At 41.6% G+C, this 25153-nt stretch overlaps 1 protein-coding gene across 5 annotated transcripts in view; it reads left to right on the forward strand.

Moving 5' to 3' along the window:
- ankrd13b (ankyrin repeat domain 13B) overlaps nt 1-25153 on the forward strand; it is a 483016-nt gene that overhangs the window by 311727 nt on the left and 146136 nt on the right. For all 5 annotated transcript variants that reach the window (XM_073053400.1, XM_073053398.1, XM_073053399.1 and 2 more), the window contains exons 3-4: nt 9983-10107; nt 10908-10953. In XM_073053400.1, coding sequence (XP_072909501.1) covers nt 9983-10107; nt 10908-10953 — 171 coding nt within the window. The remainder of the gene's footprint in view (nt 1-9982; nt 10108-10907; nt 10954-25153) is intronic.

A 25153-nucleotide genomic window follows, 5' to 3' on the forward strand; every position in this document is an offset into this window, starting at 1 on the left:
ACTGTCCCTTGGGCAACTCTAGAAAACAATCTGGGAATTTTACAATTATCCCTGTGTCAAGTCTAGAGAGAGTCTGGCCACTGGCGAAGGAGTCCTTGTGCTGCTCTGAGGTTGTAGAAGACTCTATGGCTGTCCTTTCTGCGGCCTCCCTTGGACTGTTCGTCACTGTGGTTCTTTCGGAAGAACTTCTTCTTGAAAATCCTAAGTGGACATTGTTATACTGAAAGCCCTTCTTCTCAGTGCTTGTCCTACTCTGCATTAGCTCTGCCCAGGCTGAGCTCCTGGAATGTTTACTAATTTACCTGTGTCTGAGAGGCTCAAGGTCGACACCTTCTGGAACAGGCATACTGTTCCCTTTAAAAGACGCAGAAAGCATTAAACCCCTGCGCGATTGTAGCAATAGTCAGCAGAAATCATGCCTGCAGTATGCAAACATTCTTTTAAAACTTGCCAGAAATGTGTTCATGCTCAGAGTTAAAAGTTTAAAGTAAAGTTATTATCATCTTATGTGCATGCCATCACATACTACCTTGAGATTCATTTTCTTGCAGGCATTTACAGGAAAATAAAGAAATACCATAGAATTTATAAAAAACTATATATAAACCAAGACTGATAAACAACCAATGTGCAGAAGGAGAAAAGTCATGCAAATAATAAATAAGACATGTGTAATAAATAAACAAACAAATGAATAAATAGATAAATAAGTAAATAAATAAATAAGGAAAAAAAGAAAGAAAGCAGAAAACATGAGTTGCAGAATCTTTGAAAGTGAGTCTATAGGTTGTGGAGTCAGTTGTCTGTTCAATTCAGCATTGAGCTGAGTGATGTTATCCATACTGGTTCAGGAGCCCGATGGTTGTAGGGTAATAACTGTTCAATAACCCGGCGGAGTGGGAAATAAACATCTTTTGCTTCCTGCCCAATGGTTGTAGCAAGAAGGGAGCATGGACTGGATGGTGGGGGTCCTTGATGATGGATGCTGCTTTATTGTGGCAACACGCCTTGTAAATTTGCTAGCTATGCCATTTTAAAAGAAGGCTTCAGCTGAACCATAGGGCTTTGCTTTGGAGGAGATACCATCAAATTTGCAAATTGGCTGTAATAATCTGTTTACCTTACATGTAGCCTGCATGGTATTCATTAGTGGGATATTTTCTAATGACCTTATCAATCTGATAGTTAACTTGTCACCCATCAGGATCAAATGTGGCCCCTACAGCCCCCAAAAGCTGTTGGAGCTGAACCTTGTGCTAGCACTTCTTTATTTGTTGCTCCTTTCTGTGTCTCGTGGTGCATCAGGTGGCAACCTTGCCATTTCTTTAGCTTTTTTGTCTGTTTTTACGAGGCCGAGTTGCTAGCTCGACACTCAACCCAGCACAGCTGGAAAACGTGCAAGGCACGGGCCACACTCGAACCCAGGACCACTCGCCTCGAAGTCCGGTCTGGATGCCACTTCGCCACTGGCTGGCTAGTTCCTCTTTATACGTGATGGTGACTGCTGAATCCAATAATGCTTTTATAAACACCGTGCAAACTAATAGTAACTTCAATCTCTCAGTATTCAGGATTTTACTGCAAATTGAAAATTTCATGGTGTGGAATAAATTTCTTAATCTTGAGCCTTTGGATAAATATAGTAAGAACCTTGTAATTTATAGCTCTTGGATCATTAGAAAGACTAGTGCAACTTTAGCATATGCAAACGAGATTCGTAAGACAACTGGAGATTAATATGTAATAACGTTAGATTTATAATACTTTTCTCTTTTTCAAATGGTTAATCAAAGTCGTTTGTTAATTGTGTGTTTGAGCAGAAGGTTTTAATTCCAATATGAATCATTAAGGCATCTGCAAGATCAATGCAGGACCATATGTGGACTCTGGTCAGTACTACATATGAGTAACTAAACACCTCCCCTATTGCTCAGCAGCAAATTACAGAGCAAAATGTCGATAATGACCACCTTCGGGGCTCATTTTATTTTAAGACTGAACCAATTATACATAGCTGGCACAGACAGGGTGAGCAGAACAGTGAATTCTTATCTTCATCCACATTGTGGAAACCTAAGCAAAGGATGAGAGTGTGTGTAGGAGGACTGAGTGAAGCAAATTTGCTTCTGCTGCTGTCCTTCTGTGAATCAAATAAAGGGGTGTAATTATGATATATTTATTGCAGATTTGTGGCGAAGTGTGCATGTGTTTGTGACACGATTAGGCTGGAAAGGCTGACAATTCCTTGGAGGTTCCCTCCTTCAGCATCTCACCAATTAATTGGGCAGTCCCCTTGATTATCTTCATGGGAGGGTTTACAAGATATTCAGAAGGGAAAGGCAACACAGTCCAGTTTGGTTTTGTCATCACTGAATGTCCATATATGAGTGGAGCTCACCCAGCATCAGTTAAAATGGTAGAGCACAGAAACAGGTCCTTCGGCCCACTGCACCTGTGCCGACCATCATGCCAATCTCTACTAGATCCCCCTTGCTGCATTAATTACATTTTCCTCTATGCCTCATTCATTCAATTACCAGTCCAGATGCCTCTTAAGTGTTGGTACTGTTCCTTGCCTCCACCACCTCCTCTGGCAGCTCTTTTCAAACACCAACTTCTCTGAAGTATTTACTTCAAGATCCTCTTCAAACCTTCTTCCTTACTTTAAACTTGCACTCTCAGGTTTTAGACACACCTATCATGAGAAATGATAGAAATGCCTCTCATTATTTTACATACCTCTACCATGTCACCTGCCATCCTCCTGCACTCCAGGGAAAACAGACCCAGGCTATCCAATCTCTCCATATTGCTCAAGCCTTCCAGCCCAGGCAATAGCCTTGTCAATCTTTTCTGCACCCTCTCTAAGTTTAATCACATCCTCCCTGTCACACTGGTTTCTGAGGCTGATTGTAGTGAGTTGCCCATCTGATCAACACAGAAGGACTCCAACCCAGACATTCAGAAGCGCATGAGCAGACCGTTCCCCGTAATGCCTTATAAGGTCATATTTTGGTACCAAGGTGCATCTTGTGTCCTCTTTGTAAGAGTGTATCAATTGAAGAGCAAACAGGAGAAAATCTGCCGAAGCTGGAAATCCAAGCCACATACACAAGATGTTCAGCGGGCCAGGCAGCATCTATGGGAAAAAAGTACAGTCAATGTTTCGGGCAGAAACCCTTCAGCAGGGCTCAATTGAAGAGGTTGCTTTATTTTTCTGTTCTGTAAGATAAGATAAAAGACGGTAAGATTAGCTTTATTTGCCACATATGCATCAAAATATACAGTGAAAATGGGCAGCCCGCAGTTGTAGCCACGCTTCTGGCACCAACATACCATGACCACAACTCACAAACCCTAACAGAAGGTCTTTGGAATGTGGGAGGAAACTGGAGCATCTGGAGGAAACCCACACGGCCACGGAGAGAACATACAAACTCCTTACAGGCAGCAGTGGGATTCGAACCCTCTCTTACAGCTGGGGTTACATTCCCAGAGTGTTTACCTGTGCCGGGGCAGTGGGCTCTGACTGGGCCAATCTAGGAAATGCCAGGTGTGCATTGTCGTATTTCTGAGGGAACTGCAGATCTCAAGCAGCTTTCTCTGGGTCGACATGTTGAATGGCAAATCATGTTACCAGCAGTAGTAACTTGAGGCAGACGTTCAGGAGAGTACAGTCCGCCTGGGAAGCACAGGTGAGTTTTCACTGTCCATCACCAGTGAAGACTTTCCTCTCATTGGGTGTGGTAAGTCAGGCTCAAGCCTACTTCAACTCTGACTGTAAAAAATTATTTGGATAGGTTAGAAAAATTATAAATTCAATTTACAAGGGGTGATTGATAAGTTTGTGGCCTAAGGTAGAAGGAGTCAATTTTAGAAAACCTAGCACATTTATTTTTCAACATTGTCCCCTCCTACAGTTACACACTTAGTCCAGCGGTCGTGGAGCATGTGGATCTTCTACCTCCAGACAGTGTCCACAGCAGGGCTGATTGATAAGTTTGTGGTCTCAGGTAGAAGGAGATGAGTTATTAACTTCAAACTTTCTGCGTAATCACTCAAAGAGTTGAACTGCACGTGCATGTAACGAGAGCTGTATAACTCATCTGTGTGCTCCATGATCGCTGGACTAAATGTGTAAATGTAGGAGGGGACTATGTTGAAAACTAAATGTGCTAGGTTTTCTAAAATTGACTCCTTCTATCTTAAGCCACGAACTTATCAATCACCCCTCGTATAAAAAAATTAGTGAAGACAATAGAATTTCAAGGAATATTTTAAAATGTTAAGATAAATAGAGTAAAACAGTTGCAGCTTTTACCTGCACTTAACTCTTTTAACAAACTTATTTAAATGTGCAGCACAAAATACAATTTTACAGGAGCCTTCCCTGGCTTAAAACTGGAGGCCCAGGTGAGAAGTGTGCCTGGCCCCGCTCTCCATCATTCCCTGCCACTGGGCCAAGTAGTGAGCCTAACAGCAGAGCAAACAGTCAGGATGAGGCGCCACCAAGTTTGGAAACAGAATCAATAACTGTAAATTCATTGAAGGGGAACCTTCAGAATCAATTTTTAATGCTCTAATTTCTTTGCACTCAGCAGCTAACATGTTCTAAATTGTAGTCCATTAATATGTGTAAAAATTGATGGTCTTTTTTTTCAGAGGCTAAGAATCACGGATGTTATATCCTACCACAGAATATTAAATTCATGCACTAAATTAGATTTTAGTGTAACTAAATCTCATATAAGCAATTCATTACATGGAAAATAGTGAATTGCTAGCAATTTGCTACAATTTTAGAACTAACTGAATTTGGATTCTTTCATTAACTCTGAATATTTGAACAAGGCAATCTGAGGAATTGGAGCAGCCAGAATAATTTTCCATATTGTTAGTACAAATTTGGAATTATAGGCACGTACGAGTACAATATTTAATGCAACAGGTAACATGTGCCAGACTTTCTGCTGGTGGGATGGACTCATAGAAAATAACCCCTCTTTTTATCCTTTGTAGTGTTTGCCAATATACTTTCCATTGAAGTTACTCTAACCACGTGGGAACTGCTTTCACATAGATCAATTAATGGAAAGGACTGAATGGCCTAATTCTGTTGCCTGTCTTACAGTCTTATAAAAAGAAATGCTGTGAGTGTGCTGAATTAGGTAGCTAATCATTTAGTTTCACAGAAGTCTGTGGTAAAGTTTTTTAAAAGTTTAAAAATGTTCTTGCACAAGCATCATCAGTGTTCTGAATGACTTGAAAGTCGAAGTCAAGTTTTTAGCCATAGGCAAGTAGAGGTGCAAATGGAAGGTTAATTACAGCAGCACCACAGACACATAGCATCAGATTCAGAAGGAAAACAAACAATAAACATAATATGTACACATTTTTTTTTGCAAAAAAGGACATTGATGACCCTGTTGATAATCCTGTCAGGAAAAAAACCTCCTCTCATATTTCATGTCAACACTGTTTACATTTAGAATCATAGAGTGATATAGAAACAGGCCCTTCGGCCCAAATCACCATGCTGAACACAACATGATTCCTGCTAGTTGCAGTTGCCCGTATTCGGCCCATAACCTGCCAAGACCCTCCTTTAATATACCTATCAGCATGCCTCTTAATTGTTGCAGTTGTGGCCACCTCAACCTCTTATTCTAGCAGCTCATTCTGGGTACTCACTTCCTTCTGTGTAAAGAAGTTACCCATCAGGTCTCTTTCAAATCTCTCCCCTCTCCTCTTGAATCTGCGCCTCTAGGTTTAGGCTGTCCAGCCCTGGGGAGAAGACAATGACCATACACTGGTCCTTCTCCCTCGTGATTTTATAAACTTCTGTGAGGTCACTCCTTATTCTGTTCCGAGAGAAGATTGCCGTTTGATGTACCCCTCCCTCCCGGGCCTCTTTAATGCTATGGGTGAAATAATTAGAGCAGCAAGTAAATAATTACAAAAACTGAAGTCAATGAAGTTATTTCCCAACATTTCAGTATCACTGAGAAATGTTTAAATGATGCCTGTTTACAGATTCTCCACTATGGAGGGTAGAGTGGAACAAAAATATCTAGGTGGGCCGTTCATTGCCGTGCTGAAGGGCTACTGCTAACTACAGGTAGAAACATAGAAACATAGAAAATAGGTGCAGGAGTAGGCCATTCGGCCCTTCGAGCCTGCACCGCCATTCAGTATGATCATGGCTGATCATCCAACTCAGAACCCTGTACCTGCTTTCTCTCCATACCCCCTGATCCCTTTAGCGACAAGGGCCATATCTAACTTCCTCTTAAATATAGCCAATGAACTGGCCTCAACTGTTTCCTGTGACAGAGAATTCCACAGATTCACCACTCTCTGTGTGAAGAAGTTTTCCCTCATCTCGGTCCTAAAAGGCTTCCCCTTTATCCTTAAACTGTGACCCTTCGTTCTGGACTTCCCCAACATTGGAAACAATCTTCCTGCATCTAGCCTGTCCAATCCCTTTAGAATTTTATACATTTCAATAAGATCCCCCCTCAATCTTCTAAATTCCAGTGAGTATAAGCCTAGTCGATCCAGTCTTTCTTCATATGAAAGTCCTGCCATCCCAGGAATCAATCTGGTGAACCTTCTCTGTACTCCCTCTATGGCAAGAATGTCTTTCCTCAGATTAGGGGACCAAAACTGCACACAATATTCTAGGTGCAGTCTCACCAAGGCCTTGTACAACTTCAGTAGAATCTCCCTGCTCCTGTACTCAAATCCTTTTGCTATGAATGTCAATATACCATTTGCCTTTTTCACCGCCTGCTGTACCTGCATGCCCACCTTCAATGACTGGTGTACAATGACACCCAGGTCTCGCTGCATCTCCCCTTTTCCTAATCGGCCACCATTCAGATAATAATCTGTTTTCCTGATCTTGCAACCAAAGTGGATAACCTCACATTTATCCACATTAAATTGCATCTGCCATGAATTTGCCCACTCACCCAACCTGTCCAAGTCACCCTGCATCCTCTTAGCATCCTCCTCACAGCTAACACCGCTGCCCAGCTTCGTGTCATCCGCAAACTTGGAGATGCTGCATTTAATTCCTTCATCTAAATCATTAATATATATTGTAAACAACTGGGGTCCCAGCACTGAGCCTTGCGGTACCCCACTAGTCACTGCCTGCCATTCTGAAAAGCCACTCTTTGCTTCCTGTCTGCCAACCAATTCTCTATCTACATCAATACCATACCCCCAATACCGTGTACTTTAAGTTTGCACACTTTGCACAAGTTTGCCTTTCTTTCAAGCAGAGCTTTAACTGAGGCTAGGTGAATGTGAAAATCCTGTAAGATTGTTTGCAGGAGAGAGGAAAATCATTATTTATGCCTGGTAAAATGACCAAAAGCAGATTATTTTGTTGTGATTGTTGCAGGATTACCCTTTAGTGATAATGACCAGTTAGATATAGAGAGCTGGCCGGTGGTGTACTGGCATCAGCACTGGACTTCAAGGTATATGGTCCTGAGTTCAAATCCGGCCGGGTTCCAACCTGGGCAGCAGCAGTATCTATGCAGGAGATAGGCTTGGCAATCTACTTCTGTATCTTGCCACGAAAACCCAATGGACAACTACACTGTCCATAGGGTCACCATGAGTCGACAGCACTCAACGACAGACATAGAGAGAATCTGTATTTACTGACTAATACCTTGATAGTCTAAACTAAAGAGCACGTGAATTTATACAACCGAATACCTTCTACGTTTCCCTGACCCTCTATGAACAAAGAATAGAACAAAGGGTTCATACTGACCAGGTGTTCCTGATCTAATTTCAGGAACACCTGGTCAGTATGGACCCTTTGTTCTATGTGTCCGACATGGGGTTACTTACTTCAGCGATCTGCGATGGTTCATCTCTGGACAATTGTCACTGCTTTGCATTTGAAGCTCCTTGCTTTGAAACATTATTGGTTCAAATGTTGCATTTCAATTTCACTGACTTGAGGTACTCTGACTGACCTGTGTCACTTTTCTATTGGTCCCAAGCCAGAATCCACTTCTTGCCCTCTACAGAAAGTGACAACTGGTCATTTATGGCTGTTTGTTCTGAATCAGTTACCAAGCACAGCAGCTTCACAAAATGGCATCCTTCATTCCTTCAACCTCACGACAAGAACAAAGACAATTGGTCTGTCTACTTCCGATATCCTTGATTCAGTGATTTGTAGACTATAGTTCTTTCTGGCCAAAATGATCATATGGTCACACTAAGAAGCTTGCTGAATGAAAATTGACCACCCTATTTCTTGCTATAGAGGAGCTACATTTCAGAAATATTCCTGATGTGCAAAGGATTGTTCTGAAAGATATGTGTAAGGTGCTATTTAAATAGAGGTCACTCATTTTGGCTTTTTATCCGTGGGCAGTAGGCAGTCCACAGTTGCTATCTAGAGCATCTTTGACCATGTGCTCGCTCCAAGGCGCTCAATTATCACTTGCCAGCTTGTATCCTCCCACTCCTTCCACCATTTTATCTGCCTGCTGCCCTCATCCAGATGAAGGATCTCAGCCCAAACCATCCCCTCTGCAGATGCTGTCTGACCTGCTGAGTTCCTCCACCATTTTGTATGCTTTGCACAACACTCAAAAATCTGCAGGCCCTCAGTGAATCAGGCGGTATCTATGGAGGGAAATAGACAGTCAATATTTCAGGTTGAGATCCTTCATCAGGATTCCAGATTCCCAGCACATGAAGTCTCTTTCGATCCACATTTGCCATATAGCCTGATTTCATTTGTCAACATGACTTTGTTTTGAGAAAATAACATTTAAAAAAAGACAAGTGCCTCAATTTCTTTATGACAGAAGTTAAATAATAACAAAAATAAGAACAAAGTTTTTTTTAGGCTTAATACATGTTGCATCAGAATCACATATAACCATATAACAATTACAGCATGGAAACAGGCCATCTCGGCCTTTCTGGTCTGTGCCAAACGCTTACTCTCACCTAGTCCCACTGACTCGCACTCAGCCCATAACCCTCCATTCCTTTCCTGTCCATATACCTATCCAATTTCACATGATTATAATCAGGATTAATATATGAATTGGATATAACCTTATAATTACACATAATTCTATTTGCCTGGTAATGATGCAGGAGGTGTTGAAGGATCTGACAGCACATGTTGAGATATTTTGCCAGTTGGGTTGTAGACCACGTTAAAAATTATCTTAATTTTCTATTTACAAATATTACTGCTTGATCTTGAACTTAAGATTTTACAATTAATTGAAGGAAACTGTAGACGGCATTGATTTCTGCTCCAATTGTTGCATTAAATTATTTGCTTTGCAGGGTCACAATTACCTCTTATGTTGTGGTAGCAGTTCATTACTGGTAATGGGAAGACAAAGTCCAGTAATGCCTCTTTAATCCAAAGACCCTGTCGAGCTCAAAGTTTTGCTATGCCCAGAATTCCTTGCACATTCTCATCTCTGTATACAGTAAACACTGATAACTTGAAAAACAATGAACTGATTCCATAACCTGTGGACTCATTTTCAAGGACTCTACTCTCATGGTCTCAGTATTATTTATTGTTAACTTTTGTTAAGTTTTGTTAACTTCTATTGTTAACTTTTTTTGTATTTGCACAGATTTTTTCTTTTGCACATTGGTCTTTCTTTCTTTGTAGTTTTTCATTGAATTTATTGTATTTTTTCTCTATTATGAATACCTGCAAGAAAACAAATCTTAGGGTAGTATAAATTTACTTTGAATATTGAACATTAATAGAACTGTAGGCATTGCTGTGATAGCAGAAATGCCCATTTATCCCATACAGAGCTTCCTGAAATTAAGTTCTTACATTGTGTCATTTTGTTAAAACAATTATGAAAAGGTGAATGAATATGCAAAAGTACTCTTCACTCAATGGAAACATTAAATAGACCTTTGCTCCTTTTCACCTGTGTTAATGTTCTTTGACCCACAGGTCTCCAGGAGGCTGTAAGTACAGGGGACCTGGAGATGGTACAACTTGTTCTTCACTACCGTGATTACCAAAGATCTATTAAACGACTATCAGGGATCCCATGCCTATTGGAGAAACTCCGCCAGGTAAAGCAACAATCTGCTTAGAGCTTCCTGTCCTCATTAAGGCTTATTGGGATTCCTGATGTAAAAGAAATGAGTAGAGAATTTCGGTATCATCATCCCTTGGTGTACATTAATGCAATGGACAAACATATTATGCGGTAGTACAGCAGGATTGACGTTTACACCCATAATTCCTCATACTTTGAGTTTCCAGCGGTGCCTTCATTGACAGCTATGGGTATTAGCCAACAGAGGCCTCAAATCTAGGCCCGTCCATCTGTTATCTGTTTTTAAAAAAAGCCACTGATAACGGTCTGGGATTAAGTCTCCTCTGAACTCCCCATGGAGTTGGATGTTGTAAAAAAAAAGTAAGAATATAGTGTAACCCCGAAGATTGAAAGTAAACCCTCAGATTTGGGAATCGCAACACATTGGAAGGAATTGTAGCAGAAAAGGAAGGAAAATGAATTTTGTTGCTATTGGCACTGAAAAATGAGGCAGATCTAAGGAAAGTGGGTGTGGTGAAACATTTCAATAAACATTTTTCATGATGGAATGCACATTGAATGTGATCCTGGTGACAAGCAGAAGCTTTATGAGGTAAACATTCATATTAACATTAAAAATACCAGCAAATTCATCATCAAAGGTAGCAGTTCACCCCACCGACCTTGCTCCACTTTGGGTGTGTACGAAGACCTTGACTTCCCAACGTGCTGCCTTAGGAGCTAACGTCCTTTTCCTACAACTCTCAGACACTGTGATCCAGTGTTTCTGCTGATTATCGTCTAACTCTCAGTCCTTTGCTTTGTTTCCAACAGGCACAAGACTTTTATGTTGAAATGAAGTGGGAGTTTACAAGCTGGGGTAAGTGCGATCCAATTTAAGGAACTAGGAATGTTTACTGCAGACAGGAGAGAACTAAACTGAATTTTTGCTAGTATATCAGTAACAACATAAAAGTCCAGATACAAAGCAAGCTAAAATAGTAGAACAAGGGGCTTGTGTTAAAGCAGGACGATCAATTTCACATTAGGGTTAATGTCACAGACATAATACTTCCACGTAGAATGATCAATATGTTGTGACTTTGATTGAAGTCACCGAAGAGACACTGGACTAGTGATATAGAAGTCTTTATTCATCACAACAAGCAGACATCATTCTGGAGACACTCGTGCTAGAGGATCACAAATCAAAAAGGTACATCACATTTTTATACCCTTAAGATCAAAGGTAACAGTAGGTGATTCAATACAATTTCAATAGTTACAATGACATTCTTTACTTCAATACTTTGGGTTGACAAATGGTTTCTTTGAGGTATATATTTAGAGTGGAAGCACATTGTAATTGTTAAGACAGCTCTGAAGGTTCAAATGCTTTTGTTGGGAGAAAATCATTAGCACAGACATTCCAATAAAATTCTGATGACAGAGAGCCAGTTGAAATCCATAGTTGCCTGGATTTGTGCAGGTCAATGAACACAACCCCATTGTCTTAATGTTTGGCTGATGAATATGCAAATATATCATGGTTATCATTTTGCAAACCCATATCTCTTATCAACTGTGTTGTTTATTTGCAAGGGTTTGCTTTTTAACCAATTTACTCCTTGCTATTTAAAATCTACATTAAAAACTATTGACTGATTCATACTTGAATTAATATCTGCTATATTCGGATAACTCCAGTATATTCCCTAATATATACATCTTGTACTAATATAGCATCTTTACAGCCTCATGACATTGTAGTCAATACACAAAGATGGAAAGGTCCTACAAATAGCCATTGCATATTGACTAGAGCACCATGATGTTGCAGTAAGTGGAGTTATCCTCTCCCAACACCAGAGACTTCCATCCTGATTTCTATTGCTCTCTGTCTGGAGTTTGCAAGTGCTTGGTAGCACAGCGGTTAGCGCAACGCTATTCGGAGTTCAGATTTCAGTTCTGACGCTGTCAGTAAGGAGTTTGCACATCCTCCATGTGGGAGGCATGGGTTTTTCCCGAGTGCTCCGGTTTCCTCCCACAGTCCTAAGATGTACCAGGTCGGTTAATTGGTCCTTGTAAACTTTCCCAGGAATAGGCTGGGTTTAATCGGCGTTGTGTCGTTGCTGGGGTGAAGTAACATGAAATGCTGAAAGGGTCTACTCCATGCTGTATCGCTAAGTAATTAAAAGTGAGTCCCTAGGTTCTGTAACCAGTTCAGTGTTGAGGACCGTGAAGTTATACGCACTGGTTCATGCACTTGAAGTGTAATAGCTGTTCCTGAGCCTGCTGATGTAGGCTTTTAGGCTCCTGAACCTCCCTTCTGATGGAAGCAGTGAGAAGGGAGCTTGGCCTCGGTGGTGGGGGTCCTTGATGATAGACGTTCCTTTCCACAAGAAGTATGGCCCGAGAGTCTGTTCTACCATGGCTCATTTATTACCCTTCTCAATTCCATTCTTCCTGTAACTTTTGCCACCCTGACTAATCAAGAACCTATCAACCTCCACTTTAAGTATGTTCAGTGACTTGGCCTCTAGAACCATCTGTGGCAATGAGTTCCATAGATTCACCACCCTCGACTCTGTTCTAAATAGATGTCTTTCTGTAGACTGCCTGCTTCCTTCACACCACCTGTCCCTCCTCTGATCCGTAAAGCTGGCCACAAATCATCCAAATCATTGACACATAACGTGAAAAGAAAGGGACCTAATATTGACCCCTGTGGAACACCACTAGTCACAGGCAGCACACCTTTGTAAATGTGCTCAGTGGTGGGGAGCGACTTTGATGGACTTTGTGACAATTGGGGAGGCTAGATGCGATTTTGGAATAATAGACTATAGACAATAGACAATAGGTGCAGAAGTAGACCATTTGGCCCTTCGAGCCTGCACCGCCATTTTGAGATCATGGCTGATCATCTACTATCAATACCTGGTTCCTGCCTTGTCCCCATATCCCTTGATTCCCCTATCCATAAGATACCTATCTAGCTCCTTCTTGAAAGCATCCAGAGAATTGGCCTCCACTACCTTCCGAGGCAGTGCATTCCAGATCCCCACAACTCTCTGGGAGAAGAAGTTTTTCCTTAACTCTGTCCTAAATGACCTACCCCTTATTCTCAAACCATGCCCTCTGGTACTGGACTCTCCCAGCATCTGGAACATATTTCCTGCCTCTATCTTGTCCAATCCCTTAATAATCTTATATGTTTCAATCAGATCCCCTCTCAGTCTCCTTAATACCAGCGTGTACAAGCCCAGTCTCTCTAACCTCTCTGCATAAGACAGTCCAGACATCCCAGGAATTAACTTCGTGAGTGTACGCTGCACTTCCTCTACAGCCAGGATGTCCTTCCTTAACTCTGGAGACCAAAACTGTACATAATACTCCAGGTGTGGTCTCACCAGGGCTCTGTACAAATGCAAGAGTATTTCCTTGCTCTTGTACTCAATTCCCTTTGTAATAAAGGCCAACATTCCATTAGCCTTCTTCACTGCCTGCTGCACTTGCTCATTCACCTTCAGTGACTGATGAACAAGGACTCCTAGATCTCTTTGTATTTCTCCCTTACCTAACTCTACACCATTCAGATAATAATCTGCCTTCCTGTTCTTACTCCCAAAGTGGATAACCTCACACTTATTCACATTAAACGTCATCTGCCAAGTATCTGCTCACTCACCCAGCCTATCCAAGTCACCCTGAATTCTCCTAACATCCTCATCACATGTCACACTGCCACCCAGCTTAGTATCATCAGGAGAATGGGCAGACTGGTTCAAATTGACAGGAAGGTGACAGTAACTCAAATAACCGTACGTTACAACAGTGGTGTGCAGAGGAGCATTCCTGAACCCCCAACATGTCAAACCTTGAAGCGGATGGGCTAAGGCGACAGAAGACCTAAATTGACGTAAATTGTAAACAGCTGTGGTCCCAATACCGAACCCTGTGGCACCCCACTAGTCACCACCTGCTATTCCGAGAAACACCCATTCACCGCTACCCTTTGCTTTCTATCTGCCAACCGGTTTTCTATCCATGTCAATGTCTTCCCCCCCCCCCCGATGCCCTGAGCTTTGATTTTACCCACCAATCTCCTATGTGGGACCTTATCAAATGCCTTCTGAAAATGTCACATTGGAAAAGACAGAACCACTGACAGCATATCAGTGGCTATGGTACTGCCCATTATGTGTTAGGAACATCATTCATTGGCATTATATTACAGAATCATGGACTTCCACATTCTGTTGTACGTGAAGCGAGAAGAAAATTTTCATACTCAAAAAGCACTGGGAAAATTCTCCCCCAGATTAAATTTTCCTGGAGCAAAGAGCTAGTGGCCACTCTTCAGTCTGTTCATCATGTGATGTCCATCCATGTTTTTACCACAAAACATGGAATCTGGAGTAAAATTTCAAGACGTTGGAGGAACCCAGTAGGCCGGGCAACATCAGAAGATAATGTAATATTTTAAATTGCAGAATTAAAAGAGATCTAAGAAACAGTGACAAATGTATTTCATGCTGTGGGGTAATCACTGTATGTGGCTTTAATCAATCTAAAGCATTTCGTATTCAATGGTAAAAGTAATTTAAATTTCTATGAGATTGGTGGTACCACTAACATCATCGATTTAACCCACCTACTTTCTCCACCATATGTCGCATCTGCTGGCTTCTTTCACCTCCGGTCACAAATCACTTTGCTTTTGATCGGCGAGACAGAGTAACACCTTAGCTATTGTCAGTTTCTGATTATCTGTCACAATCAGCTCCACAAACAGTGAGAACTCTTCCCTCCTATCTCCTAAGTATAGACAGGTTAGACATTACAGCTCAGCAGCTTCATTTATTCCACAACGCACCATCGCAATTGAATCACACAGCTCTCTGTCTCCTGGTTCATGTCTGTGTGTCATCTCGTTTGGTAAGAGTCCTGCCCGGTGGTTAGGATTTGGATTTGGGCATGGGGTCTACGTTTCATAACTTTATAAATCAATACTTCTGACATTTTGTCACTGTGTCTTTTCCTCAGAGAGAAGACAATTGAAATTGAAAATAGGTTATCAAACAAAAGAATTTACAGGAGCAGAGGGAATTTTTCTCTTGTTCCATCTATTTGTACAGGTAGGCACAGCAGTTAGTCACATACCACAGTTCTGAAAGGCTACCCACTCGTTATCACCCAAACCACATATATTGCAAGCACAAAGACTATTGTTTCAGTACAGATGTCTTGAAATAACACAAGGCCAGTTTGTACAAAATTGAGTAAAGAAAGGTATTCTTATACAATACCTATTCATCAACATGAAAGGATGGTTTGACATCTGGATCTGGGGATTGGAACAAACTTGTCATTCAAGATCTGTTTATCCTGAGACCCCTGGGTTCTTTCTTTTATACTAATCCCGAGACCTCTGATGATTTGGTTGATCTGACTTAATTTGGTAATAATGTCAATAAACACACCTAGCTGTCTCTTCTTCAGTCTAATACAGGGTTCGGCAACCTTCTTGCCTCTGTGAACTGGATCGTGTATTAATGAGCGGACGGTGGGCCAGATAAATGCCATAAAAACTTCAAATATGGGAATTATCCATTTAAATACATCTAGTTATGTTTTGCCTCAAATTAATGAATAACGCATGCTCGAAAATCATTTGCGCTTAAGGTTGCCTACCCCTGGTAATAGCTATTACCTTCAGTAGAGCTTACTTAAAATAATCATGCTTATATTTTTACAAATTTGCATCTAGTGGTTTCTATCACCATGAGACAAGAAGCTTGCCAGACATGTTTAGTGCTAATTTTTATATCAGTGAAATAAATAATTTAGTCTCATTTTCAATGGTGTAAGTGCGTGCTAAAATGATTGGCCAATCTTAATTGGGTAATTTACATGAGTAATTAACTTGTTTATGGTAAAGGAAGTAATTCTTTGAAAGAGTTAATTATCTCGGCCCTGTGCCTCATTGTTCTGAGAAGTATTCATGTATTGTGGGAATGTTTCATCCCTCCCAAAGGGATATTAGAACGGGTATAGATCTGAAGTAGTCTTGACAGAAATGCAGAGATAAACTAATTGTAACACAAATTATCTCTAAGCATGAATATACGAATTAAGCAAGGAACAGTACTAGATCTATCCTGGAATCATCAAATTCCCAGCAGCCAATACAATCACCCCACCCCAAATCTGGGTGTTTTGATATCCTTTCTGTTAGCATAATTATTGTAACTGGGTGGCGGAGTAGAGGTATGTCTCTGCCAAGGAGGTGCAAGGTAGAAGTCCTGAAGAAGGGTCTTGGCCCGTAACATCGACTGTTTACTCTTTTCCATTGCTGTGAGGGGGTCAGCAACTTTAAATGACTCATGGTTATCATTTTGGAGGAGCTGTCCTGGGCTCAGCACGTAGGTGTAATTACGAAGATAGCATGGCAGCATCTTTTCTTCCTCAGGAGTTTGCAAGGATTTGACGTTGCACCTAAAACTTTGACAGACTTCTATAGATGTGTCGTGGAGAGTGTATTGACTGGCTGCATCACAGCCTGGTATGGAAACACCAATGCCCTTGAATGGAAAATCCTGCTAAAAGTAGTGGGTGTAGCCCAGTCCATCACTTGTAAAGCCCTCCCCACTACTGTGCACATCTACTTCCATTTTCAGGGACCCCACCATTCTGGTCATGCTCTCTTCTCACTGCTGCCACCAGGAGGAAGGTACAGGAACCTCAGGGCTCATGCCACCAGGTTCAAGAACAGTTATTACCCCTTAACCATCAGCCTCCTGAACCAAAGAGGATAACTGCACTCAACTTCACTTGCACAGTCTCTGAACTGTTCCCACAACCTTTGGACTCACTTTCAAGGACTCTTCATCTCATGTTCTTGATACTTATTGCTTGTTTATTGGTTTGTTTATTAATTTTTATTACAGTATTTCTTTCATTTCTTTGTTTTTGTATTTGCACAGTTTGTTGTCATTTGCACATTGGTTGTCCACCCTGTTAGTAGGGTCTTTAATTGATTCTAATATGGTTATTGCATTAATTGAGTATGCTTGCAAGAACATGAATTTCAGGGTTGTACATGGTGACATATATTGTATGTACGTTGATCATAAATTTACTTTGAACTCTTTCAGGATACTTCAAACTCTCTTTTGAATAATAAGCATTGCACCTACTTTTCTTATTAAATCATTTTATGTAACAAAAGATGTAGAAGCAAAAGAAACTGCAGCTGCTGGAAAATGGAGCAGCAAACAAGATGCTGGAGGAGCTGAGTGAGTAAGGCCACATCTGTGCAGGGACATAAACAGCCAGCACTTCAGGTTGAGACTTGATCTGTGCATTTCCCATCTCTGATGTTGCCTGACCTATTGGGTTCCTCCTGCACTTTGGTTTCCTTTTTTTGCTCCATAATCCAGCATCTGTTGTCTCTTGTGTCTCTACTGATTGTCTTAAAAAATTGTAGTCTGACAATTATCTTTAATCTAGGTCCAGTGGTCACTGACCATCCTGCCAGTGACAAGAGATTTCTGCTTAGTTGATATCTTAAGGAGAATAAGAAATAAAAATATGTGTAAGTCAAATAATCCTTCGACTGCTCTAACTACAGTAAGAAATGAATTGGTCTTTCACCTTCCTGCTGAGATTCTCAGACCTTCTTAATGTTTAAAAGATTGAAGGGTCTCAAGCTTAGTTGTACCATTTTGTCAGAATCCACAGTTTTGTCAGAATCAAAATCAGGTGTTTTATCACTGACATGTGTCTTGAAGTATGTTGATTTACATCAACAGTACAGTGCAGTACATAAAAAAATTACTGTTGTTACAATCAGAAATACAAAAACAGATTAAAAATGGTGCAACAAGAGAGCAAAATAGTGAGATAGTGTTCACGGCTTCATGAACCATTCAGAAAGTTTATGGCAAAGGGGCAGAAGGAGTTCCTAAAACTTGAAGTGTTTGGCTTCAAGCACATGTACCTCCTCCCTAATGGTAGCAATCCTGAGAAGAGGACGTGTCCTGGATGGTGAGAGTCCTTAATATTGGATGCCATCTTCTTAAGGCACTGCATTTTGAAGATGTTCTTAAAGGTGGGGATGCTATTATCTATGATGGAGCTAGCAGAGTCTACAACCCTCTGCAGCTTTTCTTGATCCCAAGCATTGGAGGCTCTGTAACAGGCAGTGATGCAACCAGTCAGAATGTTCTCCACAGTACATCTATAGAAATTTGCAAGAGTCTTTGATAGCATGCCAAATATCCCCATACCTCCTCTTGTCTAGAGAGTCCAAAGATTCACCATCTTACATCTTGCAAGTTTTTCTCTCCTAAGTAACCAAGTTCTAATGCTAGGAATTCTAGTACTAGACATTCTGACCAGGGTAAACGATCTGCCAACCTCGCAATAATTTGAATCATTCAAAGGGGCTTTATTTTTCTAACTTCCAGAGTATAAAGATCTATTCTTCTTACCATCCTGTAATGCCACAGAGCCCTTCAGCCCACTAAGTCAGCAGTGTTGGTCAGTTCCATGTTGTTCTCACTATGTTCCAATCAACTCCATCCCCCCACCAATTCTACCATTGACCAGCAAATTAGGAGCAATTTACAGTGGCTAATTCACTCAATGACCTGCATATCTTTGTGACGTGGGAGGAAAGTGGCACAATCCAGAAAAAAAATCCACAGAGTTACAGGAAGAGCACGCAGACTCCACGCAGACATTCTGGAGAGCAAGACTGAACCTAAGTCATTAGAGGGCAGCAGCTCACTACATCAGCGTGCCACTTCTCATAGGAAATGAGGAGTAGATCAAATTGAATTAAAGTGTAAGGTCAGCAGAGCCTTGGGCATGGTGAAGAGGAAATAATTCTTTCCCTTAGCAGAAAATCAATAACAGGGAATATACAGTAAACATAAATTAGTTAGTAATCATAAGAGGGGATCTGAAGAAAAAAATTCACTTGAACAGTCATGAGAAGGACTGAAACTCGTTATCTGAAAGGATGGGTGAGGTAGAAGCTCTTTTCATATTTTCCATTGGGAAGAAGGTACAGGAGCCTAAAGACCCACACAGTGTTTTAAGAACAGCTTCTTTCCTTTTGTCGTCAGATTTTCGAAAGGTCCATGAACACATCATACTACCTTGCTATTCCTCTTTTTAAATTTATGTATGTAACACTCTTAAGAGACGCAATTCACGGCTGGAAAATGGGAGTAAACTAAATCGCTTTTTTTTACTGGCCAGCATGAATACATTGGCCCAAATAGTCACCTTTAATGACTTAAACTATGATTCCACAACAAATTGATTATCACAACTCTTCATTGTTCTTAATGATTTCTATTGCATCTCCTGCTGTCTCAAAGGTCTCGGCATTGCCCTCATTCCCTATTGCATCTCCTCTGAAGTCTTTTTTCAAGCCAATCAATCAAACTATGTTTGCTTCTACCTGCTTTGATTACATCAATGAGGTGGCATGAGCCACGTTTTAAGTGGCCAACTGTGATGCACATGTGGAAGAATACTGCCACCTTTGGGCACAGATGGAATTGCTAAAAGAAACTGCACTTAAAAATCCTTAGATCATTGCCACCAACTGGAATCAGGTTTATTGTCGCTGGCATTAGTCTTGAAATTTATTCATTTGTAATGGTAGGTAATGCAGTGCAGGCATGACAAATTATTACAAATACAAAAAAGCCGGACCTCGTGGTGCAATGGTAGCTCGTCTGACTTCAGATTAGAAGAATGCATGTTGAATCAGGCCAGGGGTCACAAATACTGTGTGGGATTTTGTCATCACAATGTTTCTGATGTGTCGTCTCAGTAGTTCCTTCTGGAATTCAATGCACTTTCCCCCTTTGGTATCATTTCTCAACCTTGGCCAAATTCAGCAATGATGCTTTATCGCAAACAAGAGAAAATCTGCAGATGCTGGAAATCTGAGCAACACACACAAAATGCTGGAGAAACTCAGCAAGCCAGGCAGCATCTGTGGAAAGAAGTATGGTTCTGTAAAGAGTCTCTATACACCCTCCCTGTGGAATGTGTGAGTTTTCCCCAGAAGGAGCTATGGTTTCCTCCCACAGTCCAAAGATGTACCGGGTAGGTTGATTGGCCATTGTGAATCGTCCCTTTATTAGTTTGGGGTTGTGGGATTATTGGGATGGAGTGGCTTGAAAAGCCTCATTCTAGAATGAAGGAGTTGCCTCCTTTTTCAAAGGGGCTTCCCTTCCTCAATCATCAACACTGCACTTAACTGCATCGCTTCCTTTTCACGCACGTTTGCTCTTACCCCATTCTCGCGCCACGCTACCAGGGATGGGGTTCCTCTTGTCCTCACCTACCACCCCACCAGCCTCTGCGTCCAGCACATAATTTTCTGAAATTTCCACCAGCTCCAACTGGATCCCGCCATCGAACACATCTTTCCCTACCCACCCCCAACTTTCTGTTTCCGCAGGGATCGCTCCCTACATGGCTCCCTTGTCCACTTATCCATCCCCACTGATCTCCCTCCTGGCACTTATCCTTGCAAGTGGAACAAGTGTTTCACCTGCCCCTACACCTCCTCCCTCTCGCCTTTCAGGGCCCCAAACAATCCTTCTAGGTGAGGCGACACTTCACCTGTGAGTCTTCACCTGGGGTCATATGCTGTGTTTGGTGCTCCCGGTGGGGCCTCTTGTATATTAGTGAGACCTGACGTAGACTTCGGAGACTGCTTTGCCGAGCATCAACGTTCTCTCTGCTGAAACAAATGGAATCTCCCAGTGGCCACCCATTTTAATTCCACTTCCCATTCCCACTCCGATATGTCCATCCGTGGCTTCCTCCACTGTCGGGTTAAGGCCTTACTTAGGGTGGAGGAACAACACCTTATATTCCATTTGTGAGGCCTCCAACCTAATGGTATGAACATCGATTTCTCAAATTTCCAGTAGTGCCTCCACCCCCTCTTCACCATTTTCCATCCCCTTTCCCTTTCTCCTGTTATCGCCTTGCCCGCCCATCACCTCCCTCTGGTGCTCCTCCCCCCCTTTCTTCTTTCTTTCATGACCTGTTGTCTCTTTCACCAACCAGCTTCCTAGCCCTTTGCTTCAACTCTCCCTCTCCACCCATCACCTGTTGTTTCTCTCTTCTCCCCCCACCTTTCACATCTACTCTTCAACTTTTATTCTCCAGTCTGCTGAAGAGTTTTGGCCCGAAACAGCAACTGTACTTTTTTTTTTCCATAGATGCTGCCTGGCTTGCTGAGTTCGTTCAGCATTTTGTGAATGATGTTTTGTGCTGTGTCGGAAAACATACCACAGTAGCGTAATGCTTAGCCAGATGTGATTACAGCTTGGGGTGTTCTGGAGTTCGGAGTGCAATTCTATACACCGGCCCTGTGGAATGTGTGGGTTTTCCTCAGCAGGAGCTGTGGTTTCCTCTCACAGTCCAAAGATGTACTGGGCAGGTTGATTGGCCATTGTGAATTGTCCCTTGATTAGTTCAGGGTTGTGGGATTGCTGGGGCACAGTGGCTTAAAGGGCCAAAAGGGCCTACTCTGCACAGTATTGCTAAATAAACAAAGAATAAAAAAAAAGTAGTGAAAAAGAGGAATTTCCGGGTAGCATTCATGGGTTCTTAGGCCATTCAGAACTATGATAGCAAAGAGATGAAACTGTTAAGAAAACATTGAATTGGGGGGTGGGTCTTCAGGCTCCCGTACCTCCTCGCTGATGATAGTAATGAGAAGTGGGCACGTCCTGATGGTGAGGGTCCTTCACAGTGGATGTCACCTTTGGAAGGTGCCTTCGAAGGTGGGGTAGCTTGTGTCTGTGATGCTGCTGGCTGAGTCTGCGACCCTTCCGAAGCCTCTTGTGATCCTGTGCAATGCCGTCTCCCTACCAGATGCTGATTGAAAGAGTAAGAATGCTCTCCACTACTCAGCTGTAGAACTTTGCTAGTGTCTCCTCAGGTTCCTAATGAGGTTTGGCTGTTGGGATGCCTTTACCGTGATTGCATCAATATGGTGGACCCAGAATAATTCCTTTGAGAAGATGATGTCCAGGAACCTGAAATTGCTCACCCTTTCCACCGCTGACCCCTCATTGAAGATCGGTGCGGGTTCTCTCTGACTTCAGCTTTCTTTGGTCTTGCTGAAGTTGAGTGCTAGCTTGTTTGTGCAACTCTGCTCTATTTCACTCCTGTACGCCTCCTCATCAGCAAAGCAAATTAGCATGTTTCACTGCTTTGGGTGTCAACGTAAATTGTTCCACTTCAAAGAAAAGAATTTACTTCTTTCAAGACCTCAAGGTTTTTACTCCCTTCAAGACCAAAGGTATTTACAGCCAGTGAGATACATTCGAAGCATAGTCATGCAGGAGGTACTGTGCACCCCAAATGACCCACGTTTAGCAATATGATAATAATCAGAAAATCTAATCGGTGATATTGACTACAGAATAAGTATTGACCAGGATGTTAGTAATATTATCCTCACACTTTTATAAGACAAAGTCAAAGGCAAAGCTGTTTATTGTCATTTGCACAAGCACATGTATGCACAGGTACAAAGAAAAAACTTACTTGCAGCAGCATCATGGGTACGTGGCATCATATAAGCGTCATTCACAGGAAAAAAATTAAACAAAAAGTATACATAACTTTTGCAAGAAAGCACAATTAGTACAAATGAAAGGACTATTTTAGTGCAAAATTATCAAAGTGGTCCTAGTGTTGCTAAACTGTAGGATTTTGCCTGTTGGTTCAAGAACTGAATGGTTGAAGGAAAGTAGCTGTTCTTGAACCTGCTTGAACCTGGGAGGGAGGATAGGCAGGTGATAGAGAAGGGGAGCGCTCAGACCGAAGATGTAGGAGAGAAGGATGAAAAAGATAATAAAGTTGATCGCATCGTTAGGGATAAACAGAGAGAAAGAGGTGGAGAGTTTCTTAAATGCATCTATTTTAATGCTAGGAGCATTGTAAGAAAGGTGGATGAGCTTAGAGCATGGATTGATACCTGGAAATATGATGTTGTAGCTATTAGTGAAACATGGTTGCAGGAGGGGTGTGATTGGCAACTAAATATTCCTGGATTTCGTTGCTTCAGGTGTGATAGAAACGGAGGGGCAAGAGGAGGAGGTGTTGCATTGCTTGTCCGAGAAAATATTACAGCGGTGCTTTGGCAGGATAGATTAGAGAGCTCATCTAGGGAGATTATTTGGGTGGAATTGAGGAATGGGAAAGGTGTAGTAACACTTATAAGGGTGTATTGTAGACCACCTAATGGGGAGCAAGAATTGGAGGAGCAAATTTGTAAGGAGATAGCAGATATTTGTAGTAAGCACAAGGTTGTGATTGTGGGAGATTTTAATTTTCCACACATAGACTGGGAAGCCCATTCTGTAAAAGGGCTAGATGGTTTGGAGTTTGTAAAATGTGTGCAGGATAGATTTTTGCAGCAATACATAGAGGTACCGACTAGAGAAGGGGCAGTGTTGGATCTCCTGTTAGAGAATGAGATAGGTCAGCTGACGGATGTATGTGTTGGAGAGCACTTCGGGTCCAGTGATCACAATACCATTAGTTTCAATATAATTATGGAGAAGGATAGGACTGGACCCAGGGTTGAGGTTTTTGATTGGAGAAAGGCTAACTTTGAGGAGATGCGAAAGGATTTAGAAGGAGTGGATTGGGACAATTTGTTTTATGGGAAGGATGTAATAGAGAAATGGAGGTCATTTAAAGGTGAAATTTTGAGGGTACAGAATCTTTATGTTCCTGTTGGGTTGAAAGGAGAGGTTAAAAGTTTGAGAGTGCCATGGTTTCAAGGGATATTGGAAACTTGGTTCGGAAAAAGAGGGAGATCTACAATAAATATAGGCAGCATGGAGTAAATGAGGTGCTCGAGGAATAAAAAGAATGTAAAAAGAATCTTAAGAAAGAAATTAGAAAAGCTTAAAGAAGATACAAGGTTGCTTTGGCAAGTAAGGTGAAAATAAATCCGAAAGATTTCTACAGTTATATTAATAGCAAAAGGATAGTGAGGGATAAAATTGGCCCCTTAGAGAATCAGAGTGGACAGCTATGTGTGGAGCTGAAAGAGATGGGGGAGATTTTGAACAATTTCTTTTCTTCGGTATTCACTAAGGAGAAGGATATTGAATTGTGTAAGGTAAGGGAAACAAGTAGGGAAGTTATGGAAACGATGACAATTAAAGAGGAGGAAGTACTGGCGCTTTTAAGGAATATAAAAGTGGATAAATCTCCAGGTCCTGACAGGATATTCCCTAGGACCTTGAGGGAAGTTGGTGTAGAAATAGCAGAGGCTCTGACAGAAATATTTCAAATGTCATTAGAAACGGGGATGGTGCTGGAGGATTGGCATATTGCTCATGTGGTTCCATTGTTTAAAAAGGGTTCTAAGAGTAAACCTAGTAATTATAGGCCTATCAGTTTGACGTCAGTGGTGGGTAAATTAATGGAGAGTATTCTTAGAGATGGTATATATAATTATCTGGATAGACAGGGTCTGATTAGGAACAGTCAACGTGGATTTGTGCGTGGAAGGCCATGTTTGACAAATCTTATTGAATTTTTTGAAGAGGTTACGAGGAAAGTTGACGGGTAAAGCAGTGGATATTGTCTATATGGACTTCAGTAAGGCCTTTGACAAGGTTCCGCATGGAAGGTTAGTTAGGAAGTTTCAATTGTTAGGTATTAATATTGAAGTAGTAAAATGGATTCAACAGTGGCTAGATGGGAGATGCCAGAGAGTAGTGGTGGATAACTGTTTATCAGGTTGGAGGCCGGTGACTAGTGGTGTGCCTCAGGGATCTGTATTGGGTCCAATGTTGTTTGTCATATACATTAATGATCTGGATGATGGGGTGGTAAATTGGATTAGAAAGTTTGCAGATGATATTGATGTAGAGGCGTTGTGGATAATGAAGTAGGTTTTCAAAGCTTGCAGAGAGATTTAGGCCAGTGTGAAGAGTGGGCTGAACGATGGCAGATGGAGTTTAATGCTGATAAGTGTGAGGTGCTACATTTTGGTAGGAATAATC

The sequence above is a fragment of the Hemitrygon akajei genome, chromosome 8 (genome assembly GCF_048418815.1).
Source record: "Hemitrygon akajei chromosome 8, sHemAka1.3, whole genome shotgun sequence".
In the NCBI taxonomy this organism is placed as follows: domain Eukaryota; kingdom Metazoa; phylum Chordata; class Chondrichthyes; order Myliobatiformes; family Dasyatidae; genus Hemitrygon; species Hemitrygon akajei.